Genomic DNA, 23,927 nt, shown 5'->3' with positions numbered 1-23,927 from the left:
TTTTAGCTCTTTGCAGTATAGTATTAGGAAATATGGTCAGCCTGCGCTCTGTCAATTTCAAAATAATGGAAATTATTCATAGACTTACTCAGTGGAAAATTATTTTGTTCTTGTCCACTGTTACATGACCATGAGGGCACGAGTCAGGATCACCTGAGCCCCTACCTAGGAGATTGTATAAAAGAGCACTTGGAGATGAACGGCATTATACCTCTCCAGCAGAGACCAAAAGTGACCATGCTTCTTGTCCCAGCTGTTCTCCTCATTGTCCTACTATGTCTGGTCTGGACAATATGGTTGAAAGGAAAACCTAAAGACCATCCACATCTGCCACCAGGTCCTTGTCCATTCCCAGTGCTTGGCAACATTCTCCAAGTAAACCCTTGGGAGCTCTTACTCTCACTCCAACAGGTAAACCATGGGGGTAACTATATAAAGCTGATTTTATGGAAGATAGTATAACATGTAAAGATTCAGAACATCACTTTAATTATTTAATCAAAGGTGACATTGTGTAGGATTAGAAAGAAGGATTTTTCTAGAAACAGCATCACTACTGGCCATAGGCTGTGTATGGTATTGTGTCTCAGCCCCATTCAAGTAAAAGGGTCTATCATATGTTGGCTAAAACAATCATTCGTTGTTAAATTTCAACCAACGAACGTTTGTTTTTGGTTGCAATTGTTCACTTTGATCAACGTTAGACTAATGTGTTTGGCCACCTAAAGACTTATTCTCAGGGAACCCCACTGATCACTATAATAAAGGGACCTTCGGCTTGGATGCTTGATTGAAGACAATGGTCCTTTGGCAAATATGCCACCAGTGAAGCTGTACTGAGAATTACTAGCCTTCAATAACACAGATACAAGAACAATCATGGACGAAAAATGGGAACCCTGAAATCTATGATAATATGTTTACAATTTCTCAATTACAACATTAATCGTTCTAGGTACTTTACAGATATAAACATTTTCAGTTCACCGGTGCTTAATAGATAAACTTGAGGCAGATGCCATGTTCTCTTTAGGTGAATAGTATACTGAAAATAATCGAAAGGATCTAGAGCCTATTTTGAAAGCATTGAAGACAAAACATTTATTAAGATGATAAAACCACCACGATATATCTGTGAAGACAGCTCACGCATTTTGAACCTACGAGTTCTTAATCATGCTATGATCAAGAACCTGTTGTTTAAAACTTAAAACCAGTCTCCATGGATGTATTTTCATGGATTTAACCGGCTTTAATAAATGCCTTGTTTTTAACTTTTTTTTACAAGATGGGTGCTGGAACCTTTGGACTACTTTCAGTATGTTACAAATATGTGGATTTCACCTCATACTTGATTATCTCTGCAGCTCCAGAAAAAATATGGTCCAATATTCACAGTATATTTTGGATCTCGACCAACTGTGATGCTTTGTGGATATGATATGGTAAAAAAGGCCTTAATAGACAATAGGGATGCTTTCAGTGGAAGAGGGAGGATGCCACTGTCTGAACATGTGCTGAAGGGACACGGTAAGATGGCATTAATTCTCCACTTGGAATTTTCTTGTGAATGGATTGTCCTATTTAGAAAAGCCAACTGAGTACCTCTTTTTCTAGGAATCATAGGCAGCAACGGAGAGCGCTGGAAGCAAATGAGACGCTTTGCACTTACTACTCTTAGAAACTTTGGGATGGGAAAGAGAACCATAGAAGAGAGAATCCAGGAGGAGGCTCAGTTTCTTGTGGAGGAATTCAGCAAAACTGAAGGTGTGGAAACATTTAACGTGCCATACTTTTCTCCTTCGTCATGCAGTGGATCATTTGTGGTGTGGCAATTGGTAGAATTCATATATTTTATCTTTGAATTCAGTTTGTATGTTTGCTTTGAGAAGAACCTGCTAAGACAGAGGCCTCAATGTTACATCCACCTCAACTAATATTGATCATCAAAAAAAATCAAGCAATGGTTTTTCTCATGATGCTGAAGAAGCTGAATCTGATACTCATGATAACCCATTGTCCAATGCCCACACTTTATTGCTCAATAAACTTACAGAATGGGTTTACCAAGGGATGCCCAACCTGCTACCCTCCAGCTGTTGCAAAACTACAACTTCTAGCATGCTTGGACAGCCTAACGCTATTAGGGCATGCTGGGAGTAGTAGTTTTGCAACAGCTGGAAGGCTGCAGGTTGGGCATCCCTTGGTTTATAATAGAACTAGCAGAAGAACCCGGCTTCGGACAGGTATATTTTATCTATTTAAAGAGGACCTTTCACTAGTTTAAAAACTAAAAACTAACTATATCTGTGGGCAGAGCGGCGCCCAGGAGTCCCCCTGCACTTACTAGTATGTCTGGGCGCCGCTCCGTTCCCAGGATTGGCCAGTGCTGCAGCAAGGGACACGCCTAATACAAAAACTCTGCCCAGTACAACAGAGGGAGCTGTAGACACCGGAGCCTATACCGGGCGAACGGAGCGGCGCCCAGACATACTAGTAAGTGCAGGGGGACCCCTGGGCGCCGCTCTGCCCACAGATAGAGTTAGTTTTTAGTTTTTAAACTAGTGAAAGGTCCTCTTTAATTTAATGTTTGTCTGTGTCGTTAAAAGATATTGACGGTATCCTCCATAACTGTGAACTCTACAGCACCCCGCGCCTTTAACAGTGTACTCCACAGTCCCCTACCCCTTAACACTGACACCCCCACAGTGCCCCACCACCTTAAAATGGGACCTCCACAGCAGCCCATCCCCTTAACTTTGACCTTCACAGCAGCCCGCCCCTTTAACAGTGAGTTTCACAGCACCCCACTCCCTTAACAGTGACCTCCACAGGACCCCGCTCCCTTAACAGTGACCTCACAGTACGCTGCTGCTTTAACAGTGACCTCCACAGCAGTTGCCCCTTTAATAGTGGCCCCTGCCCCCTTAACAGTGACCTCCACAGCGTCCGCCCCTTTAACAGTGACCTCCACAGTGGCCTTCCCACTTAACAGTAACATCCACAGTGAATGCCTCTTTAACAGTGATCTCCACAGTGCCCTGCCCCTTTAATGTAAGGCTACACAACGACATGTGTCGCACGACATTTTGTCTCAACAATTTTTAGAATGATAGGCTATGGTGTCGTACTATGGATTTTTCCGCGACTGTCGCGTCGCAGTCACAGCATATCACATGTTGCAATGCAACACCATAGACTATCATTATAAAAATTGTAGCGCGACATTGGTGCGACATCAATGTCACGCGACACATGTAGCATTGTAGCCTGTCGTCGTGTAGCCCTAGCCTAAAGCTGACCTACAGCAGTGAAATAAAATGGCTGGGTTGTTATGGAAACCTGGAGTAAAACTGTGTGTATGTGGAGACTAAGGGCCTGCAAGCTTCTATTGGCTGATAAGGGACATGTGACCGTGTGTATGGCAGTTGGGATATGAAGAGAAAGACCTGCAGGCTTGTATTGGCTAATGCAGGTCTTTTTTTGGGCCTATCTTGGGAACAGTATGTCCAGTCGTTTGGTCGCGCATAAAGAACAGACAGGCAGACAGACTTGGGGACAGACAGAAACTCATTTGTACTGGCATGTTACCTCCACAGTATTCATTCCCAGATAGTAAGTGATATGTGTACCAAGTTTAGTTGAAATTGATTGATGAGTTTTTGAGTTACAGAGCAATATGTGTGTAGCAAAAACAGTTGTAGCATACAAACTCCATGCAGCTGCTGTGCAGGGGCGTACGACCCCCACAAGATTTCTTTCCAGGTAGCAAGGGATGTGTATACCAGGTTTTGTTGAAATCAATGGTTGCGTTTTTGAATGAACGCGGAACATACATACCTACACACACGTGTATATATAGGTCCTTCTTTATATATATAAGACATAGAGGCTAAGAGTGCTATTTTGGTTTTAATTTGCAATAGTCACAAATAGCTGAATATTCCTGTGGCTTGCAAAAGGGTCTTCTATTTTTATTACCCTTGGACTGGCCCTTACTCCACCACCACTTCAATATTATGTCAGCAATACTGGACTTCCACTTAGTTGACACAAAATGATTAATGCCGGGTCATACAGTACTTCATAAATAGATTTGGCAAAAGTAAAATGGCTGTTTACTGAAGGGTCAAACCAATATCAGAGAGGCCTAATAAAGAAATACCAGACCGTCTGGGGGAAGACGAAGGTTCGCCGAAACGCGCGTCAGGGCTGGCGCCATCCCAGAGGAAGCACATCATGGGTAATGGATTCTTTGTCATTGCTTGAATATTTTTGCACTTTTATTGCTATTTAATCTGTGAAAACCATCACCCCTTGTGTCTTCCTCTTGTGGATGCCGCCTTTTCCCTGCATTTATTTTCATGTATTTACTATACTTTTTATATTGTGTCAATAAACTGTATTTATATTTATGCGGTCTGGTATTTCTTTATTAGGTTTAGTTATTTTACCATAGCCATATCTGTTACCTTTTACATGGTATCTATATACATGCAATTTAGCATGATATCTGTATACATGAGTAATCGAATGTTGTGTAGTTGTATTGGCTCATATTTATTGGATGGTATCCAATAGCAGAGAGGGTAGCCTCATCGGATGCCTAATATAGGTATTAGTTAACATTTATTTTTTTCTCTATCTCCCTAGGGAAATTGTTTGACCCTACTTTTCTCCTCGGCTGTGCTGTATCCAACATCATCTGTTCTATTGTTTTTGGCAAGAGATTTAGTTATAAAGATGAACATTTTCTGTCTCTCCTCAAGAATATCACTGGGACTCTTCGATTCATGAATTCTGTATGGGGTATAGTAAGTACCAATATTTTATTTTAATGAATTTTGCCTTTAGATCTAATGCCTTCCAGTAAAGCACATTTGCCCCCATTCAATTAAACAATTTTAATATTGCAGATTTTCTTTTACTTCCATGGGCTTCTACGACATATTCCTGGTCCTCACCAGAAAGGTATTCAGCATCTAGTTGACACCAAAGCATTTATTCAAGAAAGGGTGAATGAGAGTATGAGCACACTTAACCCTGACTCTACACGTCACTTTATTGACTGCTTTCTGGTTAAGATGCAACAGGTAAGAGACAATATTCTCTTATTCTAGGTGTTTATTTTGGACAGCTTGCATGTTATATACAAGATTCTTCTATGAGCAGAGATCTCAGGGACCCATCACTCCTGGGTTTCCTACTCATTTCTGATTCCAGGTCCTTCTCGACAAGCAGTAATTATCTACTCACCCAATCACTGGCTGAGGCTGGTCTCCACTGCAGCCGGTTATTGACTGAGTGTCGAGAAGGACCAGAAAATCAGGGAAGCATTGGAAAGGGAATGGCAGCAATTGGTGAAGTACGAGTTTTTACAAAAAATTTCACAGCATTCTCAGCATGTTTAAAAAAAAATATCAACGGAAAAAATATTGGAGATACAGTATGTTCACTAATTGCAGACAGTTCTCTCTTATTTCTTTGTATAGGATCAACAAAATCCAGCATCAGAATTCCATAATAAGAATCTTGTAGGATCCTCCCTGAACTTGTTCTTTGCCGGGACAGAAACTACCAGTACCACCCTTCGATATGGCTTCCTCACTCTACTAAAATATCCTCAAATTCAAGGTACAAGATTTGAGATCATATTTCTATTTGGATTTTTTTTACTGTATTGATTAAGGATTCACAGAAAAAAAGATAATAGTGCACTAACAAAATAGATGCAAGAATTACATATGGACTAAGCCCTCACTCTGATGTAATAATATCTGAGACTCTTAGCCAATACATTTTGATCAAAACACATCTGTGCCCTCCTACCCAGCGCCAAGGTGGTCTCAGGTCAGGCAGGTCCTACGCTAAACCTACCTAAGTCATTGGGCATCTATGTTCAGGAGCGCAGACGCCACACATATGGTGTGCTGCTCCTAGTCACCTCCATGTGCATCAAGCAACCAATGGGAGGAGGAGCAAGCGCACCTATGTGTACCACCTAATCAAGGCAGCTTGTTCGATAGGAAGGGCAAAAGTGCACAGGAATGCTACTCCCAAGATAAAATAGGAACACATTCACACTTGAAGGTGCCACTCCCTCAAGCATATAGTACATAATAAACAAAAATCACAGAAAAAAGATAGAGATAAAAACATCCTGCACGATGTAATAAATAAATATGCTGATTTCTTTTCATAAATGTAGCCAGCGACATCCGCATATTTATTTATTACATTGTGCAGGATGTTTTTATCTTTGTTTATCTTTTTTCTGTGATTTTTGTTTATTGATTAAGGATTACCTACAGTTTAAGACTAGAGTTGAGCGAACACCTGGATGTTCGGGTTCGAGAAGTTCGGCCGAACATCCCGGAAATGTTCGGGTTCGGGATCCGAACCCGATCCGAACTTCGTCCCGAACCCGAACCCCATTGAAGTCAATGGGGACCCGAACTTTTCGGCACTAAAACGGCTGTAAAACAGCCCAGGAAAGGGCTAGAGGGCTGCAAAAGGCAGCAACATGTAGGTAAATCCCCTGCAAACAAATGTGGATAGGGAAATTAATTAAAATAAAAATTAAATAAATAAAAATTAACCAAAATCAATTGGAGAGAGGTTCCATAGCAGAGAATCTGGCTTCCCGTCACCCACCACTGGAACAGTCCATTCTCAGATATTTAGGCCCCGGCACCCAGGCAGAGGAGAGAGGTCCCGTAACAGACAATCTGGCTTCATGTCAGCAGAGAATCAGTCTTCATGTCATAGCAGAGAATGAGGCTTCACGTCACCCACCATGTCCGACCATGTCCACGACCATGTCCACGTCCGCGTCCCTTACTAGATGTTTTTCTCATTGTTATGGTTCACCACAACAACAAATATATTATTTGGCCCAATGTATTGTATTCAAATTCAGCGGGATATAAATTTGAGGCCTAGTATTTAGGCGCTGGGTGACCGGTATGGATTTAGTGACAGAATTAGACTTGGAAATGCACAGAAGCGTGTGTGTGAAGTTATTCTGAATGACCCAATGTGCACCTTGAATATTATATACCCTTTTTGGGATAGATTTCAAATAGCTCTGATATAGCAGGAACCACTAAATTATGAAATTGCTAAATTGGGAATTGTACTTCAACCCAGAACAAAAAATGTGCTTTGACGGGCACTAAATAACTTTCCCAGCTACAACAGTACAGCGGGTAACGAGAGATTTAGAGGGATTTAAATTTGAGGCCTAGTATTTAGGCGCTGGGTGACAGGTATGGGTTTAGTGACAGAATTAGACTTGGAAATACACAGTAGCGGGTGTGTGTGAAGTTATTCTGAATGACCCAATGTGCACCTTCAATATTATATACCCTTTTTGGGATAGATTTCAAATAGCTCTGATATAGCAGGAACCACTAAATTATGAAATTGCTAAATTGGGAATTGTACTTCAACCCAGAACAAAAAATGTGCTTTGACGGACACTAAATATCTTGCCCAGCAACAACAGTACAGCGGTGGGTAACGAGAGATTTAGAGGGATTTAAATTTGAGGCCTAGTATTTAGGCGCTGGGTCACCGGTATGGGTTTAGTGACAGAATTAGACTTGGAAATACACAGTAGCGGGTGTGTGTGAAGTTATTCTGAATGACCCAATGTGCACCTTCAATATTATATACCCTTTTAGGGATAGATTTCAAATAGCTCTGATATAGCAGGAACCACTAAATTATGAAATTGCTAAATTGGGAATTGTACTTCAACCCAGAACAAAAAATGTGCTTTGACGGACACTAAATATCTTGCCCAGCAACAACAGTACAGCGGTGGGTAACGAGAGATTTAGAGGGATTTAAATTTGAGGCCTAGTATTTAGGCGCTGGGTCACCGGTATGGATTTAGTGACAGAATTAGACTTGGAAATGCACAGAAGCGTGTGTGTGAAGTTATTCTGAATGACCCTATGTGCACCTTCAATATTATATACCCTTTTAGGGATAGATTTCAAATAGCTCTGATATAGCAGAAACCACTAAATTATGAAATTGCTAAATTGGGAATTGTACTTCAACCCAGAACAAAAAATGTGCTTTGACGGACACTAAATATCTTGCCCAGCAACAACAGTACAGCGGTGGGTAACGAGAGATTTAGAGGGATTTAAATTTGAGGCCTAGTATTTAGGCGCTGGGTCACCGGTATGGATTTAGTGACAGAATTAGACTTGGAAATGCACAGAAGCGTGTGTGTGAAGTTATTCTGAATGACCCTATGTGCACCTTCAATATTATATACCCTTTTAGGGATAGATTTCAAATAGCTCTGATATAGCAGAAACCACTAAATTATGAAATTGCTAAATTGGGAATTGTACTTCAACCCAGAACAAAAAATGTGCTTTGACGGACACTAAATATCTTGCCCAGCAACAACAGTACAGCTGGTGGGTAACGAGAGATTTAGAGGGATTTAAATTTGAGGCCTAGTATTTAGGCGCTGGGTCACCGGTATGGATTTAGTGACAGAATTAGACTTGGAAATGCACAGAAGCGTGTGTGTGAAGTTATTCTGAATGACCCAATGTGCACCTTCAATATTATATACCCTTTTAGGGATAGATTTCAAATAGCTCTGATATAGCAGAAACCACTAAATTATGAAATTGCTAAATTGGGAATTGTACTTCAACCCAGAACAAAAAATGTGCTTTGACGGACACTAAATATCTTGCCCAGCAACAACAGTACAGCGGTGGGTAACGAGAGATTTAGAGGGATTTAAATTTGAGGCCTAGTATTTAGGCGCTGGGTGACAGGTATGGGTTTAGTGACAGAATTAGACTTGGAAATACACAGTAGCGGGTGTGTGTGAAGTTATTCTGAATGACCCAATGTGCACCTTCAATATTATATACCCTTTTTGGGATAGATTTCAAATAGCTCTGATATAGCAGGAACCACTAAATTATGAAATTGCTAAATTGGGAATTGTATTTCAACCCAGAACAAGAAATGTGCTTGAACGGACACTAAATAACTCGCCCAGCTACAGCACTAGGGACAGATTTAGCTGGATATAAATTTGAGGCCTAGTATTTAGGCGCTGGGTGACCGGTATGGATTTAGTGACAGAATTAGACTGGGATATGGCCAAAAAATGAACAGACTATTGCTGGTTAAATGCACTTGGTGTGACAGCTTCACCCTGATGTAGGCTTTAGCCAAAAAACAACCACACCATTGAGGGTTAAATGCACTTGGTGACAGGCGCAGCTTGCCCCTGATTTTGTATATGGCCAAAAAATGAACAGACTATTGCTGGTTAAATGCACTTGGTGTGACAGCTTCACCCTGATGTAGGCTTTAGCCAAAAAACAACCACACCATTGAGGGTTAAATGCACTTGGTGACAGGCGCAGCTTGCCCCTGATTTTGTATATGGCCAAAAAATGAACAGACTATTGCTGGTTAAATGCACTTGGTGTGACAGCTTCACCCTGATGTAGGCTTTAGCCAAAAAACAACCACACCATTGAGGGTTAAATGCACTTGGTCGCAGCTTGTGCTGGCGCACCACAAGACACAAAATGGCCGCCGATCACCCCAGAAAAATGAGACTGACAAACGGTCTGTGCAGCCTAAAAACAGTGAGCAATTGAGGATCAGCAGCTCAATGATCCACAGCTGCAGATCGATCAGTTAATCAAGTCCTTTGGAGGAGTTAATCTGCCTAATCTCGCCCTACTGTCGCAGCCGCAACCTCTCCCTACGCTAATCAGAGCAGAGTGACGGGCGGCGCTATGTGACTCCAGCTTAAATAGAGGCTGGGTCACATGGTGCTCTGGCCAATCACAGCCATGCCAATAGTAGGCATGGCTGTGATGGCCTCTTGGGGCAAGTAGTATGACGCTTGTTGATTGGCTGCTTTGCAGCCTTTCAAAAAGCGCCAAGAAAGCGTCACAAAAGCGCGAAGAAAGCGACGAACACCGAACCCGAACCCGGACTTTTACGAAAATGTCCGGGTTCGGGTCCGTGTCACGGACACCCCAAAATTCGGTACGAACCCGAACGATACAGTTCGAGTTCGCTCATCCCTATTTAAGACCATTCATTTTGTGGTAATTTATTAATGTATCATCAAGGTTTTTGAACCAGGTCTTGCACAGTCATATATCATCTATCTTATTATGACTAGGGATGAGCGAACTCGAACTGTATAGTTCGGGTTCGTACCGAATTTTGGGGTGTCCGTGACACGGACCCGAACCCGGACATTTTCGTAAAAGTCCGGGTTCGGGTTCGGTGTTCGTCGCTTTCTTCGCGCTTTTGTGACGCTTTCTTGGCGCTTTTTGAAAGGCTGCAAAGCAGCCAATCAACAAGCGTCATACTACTTGCCCCAAGAGGCCATCACAGCCATGCCTACTATTGGCATGGCTGTGATTGGCCAGAGCACCATGTGACCCAGCCTCTATTTAAGCTGGAGTCACATAGCGCCGCCCGTCACTCTGCTCTGATTAGCGTAGGGAGAGGTTGCGGCTGCGACAGTAGGGCGAGATTAGGCAGATTAACTCCTCCAAAGGACTTGATTAACTGATCGATCTGCAGCTGTGGATCATTGAGCTGCTGATCCTCAATTGCTCACTGTTTTTAGGCTGCACAGACCGTTTGTCAGTCTCATTTTTCTGGGGTGATCGGCGGCCATTTTGTGTCTTGTGGTGCGCCAGCACAAGCTGCGACCAAGTGCATTTAACCCTCAATGGTGTGGTTGTTTTTTGGCTAAAGCCTACATCAGGGTGAAGCTGTCACACCAAGTGCATTTAACCAGCAATAGTCTGTTCATTTTTTGGCCATATACAAAATCAGGGGCAAGCTGCGCCTGTCACCAAGTGCATTTAACCCTCAATGGTGTGGTTGTTTTTTGGCTAAAGCCTACATCAGGGTGAAGCTGTCACACCAAGTGCATTTAACCAGCAATAGTCTGTTCATTTTTTGGCCATATACAAAATCAGGGGCAAGCTGCGCCTGTCACCAAGTGCATTTAACCCTCAATGGTGTGGTTGTTTTTTGGCTAAAGCCTACATCAGGGTGAAGCTGTCACACCAAGTGCATTTAACCAGCAATAGTCTGTTCATTTTTTGGCCATATACAAAATCAGGGGCAAGCTGCGCCTGTCACCAAGTGCATTTAACCCTCAATGGTGTGGTTGTTTTTTGGCTAAAGCCTACATCAGGGTGAAGCTGTCACACCAAGTGCATTTAACCAGCAATAGTCTGTTCATTTTTTGGCCATATCCCAGTCTAATTCTGTCACTAAATCCATACCGGTCACCCAGCGCCTAAATACTAGGCCTCAAATTTATATCCAGCTAAATCTGTCCCTAGTGCTGTAGCTGGGCGAGTTATTTAGTGTCCGTTCAAGCACATTTCTTGTTCTGGGTTGAAATACAATTCCCAATTTAGCAATTTCATAATTTAGTGGTTCCTGCTATATCAGAGCTCTTTGAAATCTATCCCAAAAAGGGTATATAATATTGAAGGTGCACATAGGGTCATTCAGAGTAACTTCACACACACCCGCTACTGTGTATTTCCAAGTCTAATTCTGTCACTAAATCCATACCGGTGACCCAGCGCCTAAATACTAGGCCTCAAATTTAATTCCCTCTAAATCTCTCGTTACCCACCGCTGTACTGTTGTTGCTGGGCAAGATATTTAGTGTCCGTCAAAGCACATTTTTTGTTCTGGGTTGAAGTACAATTCCCAATTTAGCAATTTCATAATTTAGTGGTTTCTGCTATATCAGAGCTATTTGAAATCTATCCCAAAAAGGGTATATAATATTGAAGGTGCACATAGGGTCATTCAGAATAACTTCACACACACCCGCTACTGTGTATTTCCAAGTCTAATTCTGTCACTAAACCCATACCTGTCACCCAGCGCCTAAATACTAGGCCTCAAATTTAAATCCCTCTAAATCTCTCGTTACCGTTGTCCTGTTGTAGCTGGGAAAGTTATTTAGTGCCCGTCAAAGCACATTTTTTGTTCTGGGTTGAAGTACAATTCCCAATTTAGCAATTTCATAATTTAGTGGTTCCTGCTATATCAGAGCTATTTGAAATCTATCCCAAAAGGGTATATAATATTGAAGGTGCACATAGGGTCATTCAGAATAACTTCACACACACCCGCTACTGTGTATTTCCAAGTCTAATTCTGTCACTAAATCCATACCGGTGACCCAGCGCCTAAATACTAGGCCTCAAATTTAATTCCCTCTAAATCTCTCGTTACCCACCGCTGTACTGTTGTTGCTGGGCAAGATATTTAGTGTCCGTCAAAGCACATTTTTTGTTCTGGGTTGAAGTACAATTCCCAATTTAGCAATTTCATAATTTAGTGGTTTCTGCTATATCAGAGCTATTTGAAATCTATCCCTAAAAGGGTATATAATATTGAAGGTGCACATAGGGTCATTCAGAATAACTTCACACACACCCGCTACTGTGTATTTCCAAGTCTAATTCTGTCACTAAACCCATACCTGTCACCCAGCGCCTAAATACTAGGCCTCAAATTTATATCCAGCTAAATCTGTCCCTAGTGCTGTAGCTGGGCGAGTTATTTAGTGTCCGTTCAAGCACATTTCTTGTTCTGGGTTGAAATACAATTCCTCAATTTAGCAATTTCATAATTTAGTGGTTCCTGCTATATCAGAGCTCTTTTTATTGTTTCCCTATTAGGGTATTTAATATTGAAGGTGCACATAGGGTCATTCAGAGTAACTTCACACACACCCGCTACTGTGTATTTCCAAGTCTAATTCTGTCACTAAATCCATACCGGTGACCCAGCGCCTAAATACTAGGCCTCAAATTTAATTCCCTCTAAATCTCTCGTTACCCACCGCTGTACTGTTGTTGCTGGGCAAGATATTTAGTGTCCGTCAAAGCACATTTTTTGTTCTGGGTTGAAGTACAATTCCCAATTTAGCAATTTCATAATTTAGTGGTTTCTGCTATATCAGAGCTATTTGAAATCTATCCCAAAAAGGGTATATAATATTGAAGGTGCACATAGGGTCATTCAGAATAACTTCACACACACCCGCTACTGTGTATTTCCAAGTCTAATTCTGTCACTAAACCCATACCTGTCACCCAGCGCCTAAATACTAGGCCTCAAATTTAAATCCCTCTAAATCTCTCGTTACCGTTGTCCTGTTGTAGCTGGGAAAGTTATTTAGTGCCCGTCAAAGCACATTTTTTGTTCTGGGTTGAAGTACAATTCCCAATTTAGCAATTTCATAATTTAGTGGTTCCTGCTATATCAGAGCTATTTGAAATCTATCCCAAAAAGGGTATATAATATTGAAGGTGCACATAGGGTCATTCAGAATAACTTCACACACACCCGCTACTGTGTATTTCCAAGTCTAATTCTGTCACTAAATCCATACCGGTGACCCAGCGCCTAAATACTAGGCCTCAAATTTAATTCCCTCTAAATCTCTCGTTACCCACCGCTGTACTGTTGTTGCTGGGCAAGATATTTAGTGTCCGTCAAAGCACATTTTTTGTTCTGGGTTGAAGTACAATTCCCAATTTAGCAATTTCATAATTTAGTGGTTTCTGCTATATCAGAGCTATTTGAAATCTATCCCTAAAAGGGTATATAATATTGAAGGTGCACATAGGGTCATTCAGAATAACTTCACACACACGCTTCTGTGCATTTCCAAGTCTAATTCTGTCACTAAATCCATACCGGTCACCCAGCGCCTAAATACTAGGCCTCAAATTTATATCCCGCTGAATTTGAATACAATACATTGGGCCAAATAATATATTTGTTGTTGTGGTGAACCATAACAATGAGAAAAACATCTAGTAAGGGACGCGGACGTGGACATGGTCGTGGTGGTGTTAGTGGACCCTCTGGTGCTGGGAGAGGACGTGGCCGTTCTGCCACATCCACACGTCCTAGTGTACCAACTACCTCAGGTCCCAGTAGCCGCCAGAATTTACAGCGATATATGGTGGGGCCCAATGCCGTTCTAAGGATGGTAAGGCCTGAGCAGGTACAGGCATTAGTCAATTGGGTGGCCGACAGTGGATCCAGCACGTTCACATTATCTCCCACCCAGTCTTCTGCAGAAAGCGCACAGATGGCGCCTGAAAACCAACCCCATCAGTCTGTCACATCACCCCCATGCATACCAGGGAAACTGTCTCAGCCTCAAGTTATGCAGCAGTCTCTTATGCTGTTTGAAGACTCCGCTGGCAGGGTTTCCCAAGGGCATCCACCTAGCCCTTCCCCAGCGGTGAAAGACATAGAATGCACTGACGCACAACCACTTATGTTTCCTGATGATGAGGACATGGGAATACCACCTCAGCATGTCTCTGATGATGACGAAACACAGGTGCCAACTGCTGCGTCTTTCTGCAGTGTGCAGACTGAACAGGAGGTCAGGGATCAAGACTGGGTGGAAGACGATGCAGGGGACGATGAGGTCCTAGACCCCACATGGAATGAAGGTCGTGCCACTGACTTTCACAGTTCGGAGGAAGAGGCAGTGGTGAGACCGAGCCAACAGCGTAGCAAAAGAGGGAGCAGTGGGCAAAAGCAGAACACCCGCCGCCAAGAGACTCCGCCTGCTACTGACCGCCGCCATCTGGGACCGAGCACCCCAAAGGCAGCTTCAAGGAGTTCCCTGGCATGGCACTTCTTCAAACAATGTGCTGACGACAAGACCCGAGTGGTTTGCACGCTGTGCCATCAGAGCCTGAAGCGAGGCATTAACGTTCTGAACCTGAGCACAACCTGCATGACCAGGCACCTGCATGCAAAGCATGAACTGCAGTGGAGTAAACACCTTAAAACCAAGGAAGTCACTCAGGCTCCCCCTGCTACCTCTTCTGCTGCTGCCGCCTCGGCCTATTCTGCTGCTGCCGCCTCGGCCTCTTCCTCCGCCTCTGGAGGAACGTTGGCACCTGCCGCCCAGCAAACAGGGGATGTACCACCAACACCACCACCACCACCTCCGTCACCAAGCGTCTCAACCATGTCACACGCCAGCGTTCAGCTCTCCATCTCACAAACATTTGATAGAAAGCGTAAATTCCCACCTAGCCACCCTCGATCCCTGGCCCTGAATGCCAGCATTTCTAAACTACTGGCCTATGAAATGCTGTCATTTAGGCTGGTGGACACAGACAGCTTCAAACAGCTCATGTCGCTTGCTGTCCCACAGTATGTTGTTCCCAGCCGGCACTACTTCTCCAAGAGAGCCGTGCCTTCCCTGCACAACCAAGTATCCGATAAAATCAAGTGTGCACTGCGCAACGCCATCTGTAGCAAGGTCCACCTAACCACAGATACGTGGACCAGTAAGCACGGCCAGGGACGCTATATCTCCCTAACTGCACACTGGGTAAATGTAGTGGCAGCTGGGCCCCAGGCGGAGAGCTGTTTGGCGCACGTCCTGCCGCCGCCAAGGATCGCAGGGCAACATTCTTTGCCTCCTGTTGCCACCTCCTCCTTCTCGGCTTCCTCCTCCTCTTCTTCCACCTGCTCATCCAGTCAGCCACACACCTTCACCACCAACTTCAGCACAGCCCGGGGTAAACGTCAGCAGGCCATTCTGAAACTCATATGTTTGGGGGACAGGCCCCACACCGCACAGGAGTTGTGGCGGGGTATTGAACAACAGACCGACGAGTGGTTGCTGCCGGTGAGCCTCAAGCCCGGCCTGGTGGTGTGTGATAATGGGCGAAATCTCGTTGCAGCTCTGGGACTAGCCAATTTGACGCACATCCCTTGCTTGGCGCATGTGCTGAATTTGGTGGTGCAGAAGTTCATTCACAACTACCCCGACATGTCAGAGCTGCTGCATAAAGTGCGGGCCGTCTGTTCGCGCTTCCGGCGTTCACATCCTGCCGCTGCTCGCCTGTCTGCGCTACAGCGTAACTTCGGCCTTCCCGCTCACCGCCTCATATGCGACGTGCCCACCAGGTGGAACTCCACCTTGCACATGCTGGACAGACTGTGCGAGCAGCAGCAGGCCATAGTGGAGTTTCAGCTGCAGCACGCACGGGTCAGTCGCACTACAGAACAGCACCACTTCACCACCAATGACTGGGCCTCCATGCGAGACCTGTGTGCCCTGTTGCGCTGTTTCGAGTACTCCACCAACATGGCCAGTGGCGATGACACCGTTATCAGCGTTACAATACCACTTCTATGTCTCCTTGAGAAAACACTTAGGGCGATGATGGAACAGGAGGTGGCCCAGGAGGAGGAGGAGGAGGATGAGGAAGAGGGGTCATTTTTAGCACTTTCAGGCCAGTCTCTTCGAAGTGACTCAGAGGGAGGTTTTTTGCAACAGCAGAGGCCAGGTACAAATGTGGCCAGCCAGGGCCCACTACTGGAGGACGAGGAGGACGAGGATGAGGAGGAGGTGGAGGAGGATGAGGATGAAGCATGGTCACAGCGGGGTGGCACCCAACGCAGCTCGGGTCCATCACTGGTGCGTGGCTGGGGGGAAAGGCAGGACGATGACGATACGCCTCCCACAGAGGACAGCTTGTCCTTACCCCTGGGCAGCCTGGCACACATGAGCGACTACATGCTGCAGTGCCTGCGCAACGACAGCAGAGTTGCCCACATTTTAACCTGTGCGGACTACTGGGTTGCCACCCTGCTGGATCCACGCTACAAAGACAATGTGCCCACCTTACTTCCTGCACTGGAGCGTGATAGGAAGATGCGCGAGTACAAGCGCACGTTGGTAGACGCGCTACTGAGAGCATTCCCAAATGTCACAGGGGAACAAGTGGAAGCCCAAGGCCAAGGCAGAGGAGGAGCAAGAGGTCGCCAAGGCAGCTGTGTCACGGCCAGCTCCTCTGAGGGCAGGGTTAGCATGGCAGAGATGTGGAAAACTTTTGTCAACACGCCACAGCTAACTGCACCACCACCTGATACGCAACGTGTTAGCAGGAGGCAACATTTCACTAACATGGTGGAACAGTACGTGTGCACACCCCTCCACGTACTGACTGATGGTTCGGCCCCATTCAACTTCTGGGTCTCTAAATTGTCCACGTGGCCAGAGCTAGCCTTTTATGCCTTGGAGGTGCTGGCCTGCCCGGCAGCCAGCGTTTTGTCTGAACGTGTATTCAGCACGGCAGGGGGCGTCATTACAGACAAACGCAGCCGCCTGTCTACAGCCAATGTGGACAAGCTGACGTTCATAAAAATGAACCAGGCATGGATCCCACAGGACCTGTCCGTCCCTTGTCCAGATTAGACATTAACTACCTCCCCATAACCATATATTATTGGACTCCAGGGCACTTCCTCATTCAATCCTATTTTTATTTTCATTTTACCATTATATTGCGATGCTACCCAAAGTTGAATGAACCTCTCCTCTGCCTGTGTGCTAGGCCTAAATATATGCCAATGGACTGTTGCAGTGGTGGCTGACATGAAGCCTGATTCTCTGCTATGACATGCAGACTAATTCTCTGCTGACATGAAGCCAGATTGTCTGTTACGGGACCTCTCTCCTCTGCCTGGGTGCTGGGCCTAAATTTATGACCATGGACTGTTGCAGTGGTGGCTGACGTGAAGCCTGATTCTCTGCTATGACATGCAGACTGATTCTCTGCTGACATGAAGCCAGATTGTCTGTTACGGGACCTCTCTGCTCTGCCTGTGTGCTAGGCCTAAATATATGCCAATGGACTGTTGCAGTGGTGGGTGACGTGAAGCCTCATTCTCTGCTATGACATGCAGACTGATTCTCTGCTGACATGAAGCCAGATTGTCTGTTACGGGACCTCTCTGCTCTGCCTGTGTGCTAGGCCTAAATATATGCCAATGGACTGTTGCAGTGGTGGGTGACGTGAAGCCTCATTCTCTGCTATGACATGCAGACTGATTCTCTGCTGTCATGAAGCCAGATTGTCTGTTACGGGACCTCTCTGCTCTGCCTGTGTGCTAGGCCTAAATATATGCCAATGGACTGTTGCAGTGGTGGGTGACGTGAAGCCTCATTCTCTGCTATGACATGCAGACTGATTCTCTGCTGACATGAAGCCAGATTGTCTGTTACGGGACCTCTCTGCTCTGCCTGTGTGCTAGGCCTAAATATATGCCAATGGACTGTTGCAGTGGTGGGTGACGTGAAGCCTCATTCTCTGCTATGACATGCAGACTGATTCTCTGCTGTCATGAAGCCAGATTGTCTGTTACGGGACCTCTCTGCTCTGCCTGTGTGCTAGGCCTAAATATATGCCAATGGACTGTTGCAGTGGTGGGTGACGTGAAGCCTCATTCTCTGCTATGACATGCAGACTGATTCTCTGCTGACATGAAGCCAGATTGTCTGTTACGGGACCTCTCTGCTCTGCCTGTGTGCTAGGCCTAAATATATGCCAATGGACTGTTGCAGTGGTGGGTGACGTGAAGCCTCATTCTCTGCTATGACATGCAGACTGATTCTCTGCTGACATGAAGCCAGATCCTCTGTTACGGGAGCTCTCTCCTCTGCCTGGGTGCTGGGCCTAAATTTATGACAATTGACTGTTGCAGTGGTGGGTGACGTGAAGCCTGATTCTCTGCTATGATATGAAGACTGATTCTCTGCTGACATGAAGCCAGATTGTCTGTTACGGGACCTTTCTCCTCTGCCTGGGTTCTGGGCCTAAATTTATGAAAATTGACTCTTACAGTGGTGGGTGACGTGAAGCCTGATTCTAGGCTATGATATGAAGACTGATTCTCTGCTGACATGAAGCCAGATTGTCTGTTACGGGACCTTTCTCCTCTGCCTGGGTTCTGGGCCTAAATTTATGAAAATTGACTCTTACAGTGGTGGGTGACGTGAAGCCTGATTCTCTGCTATGATATGAAGACTGATTCTCTGCTGACATGAAGCCAGATTCTCTGTTACGGGACCTCTCTCCTCTGCCTGGGTGCTGGGCCTAAATTTATGACAATGGACTGTTGCAGTGGTGGCTGACGTGAAGCCTGATTCTCTGCTATGACATGCAGACTGATTCTCTGCTGTCATGAAGCCAGATTGTCTGTTACGGGACCTCTCTGCTCTGCCTGTGTGCTAGGCCTAAATATATGCCAATGGACTGTTGCAGTGGTGGCTGACGTGAAGCCTCATTCTCTGCTATGACATGCAGACTAATTCTCTGCTGACATGAAGCCAGATTGTCTGTTACGGGACCTCTCTCCTCTGCCTGGGTGCTGGGCCTAAATTTATGACAATGGACTGTTGCAGTGGTGGCTGACGTGAAGCCTGATTCTCTGCTATGACATGCAGACTAATTCTCTGCTGACATGAAGCCAGATTGTCTGTTACGGGACCTCTCTCCTCTGCCTGGGTGCTGGGCCTAAATATATGCCAATGGACTGTTGCAGTGGTGGCTGACGTGAAGCCTCATTCTCTGCTATGACATGCAGACTAATTCTCTGCTGTCATGAAGCCAGATTGTCTGTTACGGGACCTCTCTGCTCTGCCTGTGTGCTAGGCCTAAATATATGCCAATGGACTGTTGCAGTGGTGGGTGACGTGAAGCCTCATTCTCTGCTATGACATGCAGACTGATTCTCTGCTGACATGAAGCCAGATTGTCTGTTACGGGACCTCTCTGCTCTGCCTGTGTGCTAGGCCTAAATATATGCCAATGGACTGTTGCAGTGGTGGGTGACGTGAAGCCTCATTCTCTGCTATGACATGCAGACTGATTCTCTGCTGACATGAAGCCAGATTCTCTGTTACGGGACCTCTCTCCTCTGCCTGTGTGTGTGCTGGGCCTAAATATATGCCAATGGACTGTTGCAGTGGTGGCTGACGTGAAGCCTCATTCTCTGCTATGACATGCAGACTAATTCTCTGCTGACATGAAGACAGATTCTCTGTTACGGGACCTCCCTCCTCTGCCTGGGTGCTGGGCCTAAATATATGCCAATGGACTGTTGCAGTGGTGGCTGACGTGAAGCCTCATTCTCTGCTATGACATGCAGACTGATTCTCTGCTGACATGAAGCCAGATTCTCTGTTACGGGACCTCTCTCCTCTGCCTGTGTGTGTGCTGGGCCTAAATATATGCCAATGGACTGTTGCAGTGGTGGCTGACGTGAAGCCTCATTCTCTGCTATGACATGCAGACTGATTCTCTGCTGACATGAAGCCAGATTCTCTGTTACGGGACCTCTCTCCTCTGCCTGTGTGTGTGCTGGGCCTAAATATATGCCAATGGACTGTTGCAGTGGTGGCTGACGTGAAGCCTCATTCTCTGCTATGACATGCAGACTAATTCTCTGCTGTCATGAAGCCAGATTGTCTGTTACGGGACCTCTCTGCTCTGCCTGTGTGCTAGGCCTAAATATATGCCAATGGACTGTTGCAGTGGTGGGTGACGTGAAGCCTCATTCTCTGCTATGACATGCAGACTGATTCTCTGCTGACATGAAGCCAGATTGTCTGTTACGGGACCTCTCTGCTCTGCCTGTGTGCTAGGCCTAAATATATGCCAATGGACTGTTGCAGTGGTGGGTGACGTGAAGCCTCATTCTCTGCTATGACATGCAGACTGATTCTCTGCTGACATGAAGCCAGATTCTCTGTTACGGGACCTCTCTCCTCTGCCTGTGTGTGTGCTGGGCCTAAATATATGCCAATGGACTGTTGCAGTGGTGGCTGACGTGAAGCCTCATTCTCTGCTATGACATGCAGACTAATTCTCTGCTGACATGAAGACAGATTCTCTGTTACGGGACCTCCCTCCTCTGCCTGGGTGCTGGGCCTAAATATATGCCAATGGACTGTTGCAGTGGTGGCTGACGTGAAGCCTCATTCTCTGCTATGACATGCAGACTGATTCTCTGCTGACATGAAGCCAGATTCTCTGTTACGGGACCTCTCTCCTCTGCCTGTGTGTGTGCTGGGCCTAAATATATGCCAATGGACTGTTGCAGTGGTGGCTGACGTGAAGCCTCATTCTCTGCTATGACATGCAGACTGATTCTCTGCTGACATGAAGCCAGATTCTCTGTTACGGGACCTCTCTCCTCTGCCTGTGTGTGTGCTGGGCCTAAATATATGCCAATGGACTGTTGCAGTGGTGGCTGACGTGAAGCCTCATTCTCTGCTATGACATGCAGACTAATTCTCTGCTGACATGAAGACAGATTCTCTGTTACGGGACCTCCCTCCTCTGCCTGGGTGCTGGGCCTAAATATATGCCAATGGACTGTTGCAGTGGTGGCTGACGTGAAGCCTCATTCTCTGCTATGACATGCAGACTAATTCTCTGCTGACATGAAGACAGATTCTCTGTTACGGGACCTCTCTCCTCTGCCTGGGTGCCGGGGCCTAAATATCTGAGAATGGACTGTTCCAGTGGTGGGTGACGGGAAGCCAGATTCTCTGCTATGGAACCTCTCTCCAATTGATTTTGGTTAATTTTTATTTATTTAATTTTTATTTTAATTCATTTCCCTATCCACATTTGTTTGCAGGGGATTTACCTACATGTTGCTGCCTTTTGCAGCCCTCTAGCTCTTTCCTGGGCTGTTTTACAGCCTTTTTAGTGCCGAAAAGTTCGGGTCCCCATTGACTTCAATGGGGTTCGGGTTCGGGACGAAGTTCGGATCGGGTTCGGATCCCGAACCCGAACATTTCCGGGATGTTCGGCCGAACTTCTCGAACCCGAACATCCAGGTGTTCGCTCAACTCTAATTATGACCAATTAACTTGAAATTTGTATCCTTTTAAGCAAAAATCCAGGATGAAATTGACCATGTGATAGGTGATCGTTGCCCATCAGCAGAAGATCGAACCAAGATGCCTTATACTGAAGCTGTAATCTATGAGATCCAGAGATTCAGTGATATTGTTCCCACAGGGGTTCCCCACTGTACAACTGAGGATGTCTCATTTGGAGGTTACACTATCCCCAAGGTAAATACATTGGGTTAAGACAAAGAAAGGATAAAACTTGGTCAGCTACTGTTCACACTATAACTGGTCTGTAATTGTGGAGTGCTGAACAGTGCAATTAACATATGCCAAGGATTTGTAAACAGTTGAATATGTCTGCTATTGGCTCCCATTGTAAAAAAAATTTAGAGAATATTTCACAGCCTACACGTCAGATGTAGATTGGATTCCAATCATAATGTGAACTGAACTTAAAAGTGTCCATACTTAATAGTATTCCGATTAACAATCATTTGGCAGATAGCTATCTTTCTCAACTCCCTCATTCACATACATATTTGGTTCCCCCGATTATGTGTTTCAATGGGGAGAGAGAATAATAGCACTGCTGAGATGTTGAGATGAATGTAGAGCCCCCGTACACTTTAGATTGCCAGTTGCCCCAGTGAAGGTGGTGGAAATGTGTATGGAGACCTTTTTAAGCCAATACAAATGGTCTCATATTGAGTGGAAACAGTGAAGACTGAAGAATTGCTACCCTGCCATTGCCAAAATTATACATAAGCCCATAAATCATGCTAGAATCTATGTCGAATAAAGGTGAAATTACACATCCAGACAATAAAGCAGATTCTTTGGAATGAACGCTCCTGCGAGCTCTTGTTCCCGACAATATGCCCGTCTAAAGGTGCAGCCAATCACCCAACGAACGAGTGAAACACTCATTCATCGGGTGAAACTGTCGTTCATGCAGGCACGTAAATTATCGTTTCTGGACAGCAGAATGTGTGGTCTAAACAGCCCAGAAACATGCAGCTGTATGAGGATGAGTGATCATAATAGCGACCGCTTGTCCTTATACTGTGGAAGTTATCGCTGCATGTAAATGCAGTGCTTCACCTCCACTTAATGAGCAGCCGACTGTCAGGGAGGATCACTTCCTTTGTGACAATCTCGTGCTCATCTACATGTCTAAATCCACCTTAACTTGTGGACATTAGGTACAATAATTGTCCTACCTACACTATACTATACTTTGAAGTCATTTGTTGTTGTCTTCATATTGACTGGCTTCTAGAATGGTTAGTTCCACTGTATTCAGTAAAAAGTTGAATTTTAGGTGGCTAGCAATGTTGTCTTGTACCACCTGGGCCTTAGGCCCAAATGCATCCAAGGACTACATTGGCATACATATCTTTGTCTTTGTGTAATTTCATTCGAGGCTGATGTGTACTATGATTATAATGCCCATACAGCTCTGCAGATTATAAAAGCAGCATAAATATACTAATACCTGGGAAGAATTGATCTAATCTCCTTATTTCCTTAACTTTCAGGGCACAGATGTGTTCCCACTATTGACCACTGTACTGAAGGATCCTGAACAGTTTCCAGAGCCAGAGCTCTTCGCTCCGGATCGGTTCCTGGACGATAAGGGAGCAATAAAGAAACATGCAGCTTTCTTGCCGTTCTCTGCAGGTAAAATATGTTTTGTGCTTAAAGAAGAGCTTTAATCTTGAGGAACCACTCATTCCCTTGGATGGCTAAATTTTATAATAAAGCATAATTTTTAGTTGTAGGTTGAAAATTGACTACCCTTCATATGTTTAACATATTTTTATAGACTTAAAATTAAGCTCCACAAAAAGTTAAGTTTAGGATAGTTTTGAATGAAAACTTAATAATGTCTCCTTTCCTTGTAGGAAGACGAGTATGTCCGGGAGAAGGCTTAGCTCGTATGGAACTCTTCCTATTCCTGACCACACTCCTACAGAAGTTTACCCTGACCACAGTGGTGCCTACAGATGACATAGACTTACGTCCTGAGTTTAGCAGTACAGGTCACCTGCCCCTTTACTACAAGATGTCTGCAGTCCCTCGTCACTAACATTTTACCACTGTTATGACCAATTCACAACCATTCATATAGCAACTACCTGTTTTACACTAATATTTTTATATGGGC

At 45.0% G+C, this 23,927-nt stretch overlaps 1 protein-coding gene across 1 annotated transcript; it reads left to right on the top strand.

Annotated features, from left to right (window-relative positions):
- The first annotated feature begins 237 nt into the window (after nt 1-237).
- Nucleotides 238-23,876, top strand: LOC122926901 (cytochrome P450 2B11-like). The gene is made up of 9 exons (XM_044278420.1): nt 238-411; nt 1,368-1,530; nt 1,618-1,767; nt 4,654-4,826; nt 4,929-5,093; nt 5,493-5,634; nt 21,798-21,982; nt 23,299-23,440; nt 23,665-23,876. The coding sequence occupies exons 1-9, from the start codon at nt 238-240 to the stop codon at nt 23,847-23,849; spliced, it is 1,479 nt and encodes a 492-aa protein (XP_044134355.1). The 3' UTR covers nt 23,850-23,876.
- Nucleotides 23,877-23,927: the final 51 nt, after the last annotated feature.

The sequence above is a fragment of the Bufo gargarizans genome, chromosome 2 (genome assembly GCF_014858855.1).
Source record: "Bufo gargarizans isolate SCDJY-AF-19 chromosome 2, ASM1485885v1, whole genome shotgun sequence".
In the NCBI taxonomy this organism is placed as follows: Eukaryota; Metazoa; Chordata; class Amphibia; order Anura; family Bufonidae; genus Bufo; species Bufo gargarizans.
Note: the sequence above shows the minus strand (reverse complement) of the source record. Positions and strands in the feature narration are given on the sequence as shown.

Coding starts and splice junctions, on each gene's coding strand:
- LOC122926901 (XM_044278420.1), top strand. CDS start 238: ATGCTTCTTGTCCCAGCTGTTCTCCTCATTGTCCTACTATGTCTGGTC. Junction 4,827..4,928: donor GGGGTATAGTAAGTACCAAT/ATTTTATTTTAA, acceptor ATTTTCTTTTAC/TTCCATGGGCTTCTACGACA. Junction 23,441..23,664: donor TTTCTTGCCGTTCTCTGCAG/GTAAAATATGTT, acceptor CTTTCCTTGTAG/GAAGACGAGTATGTCCGGGA.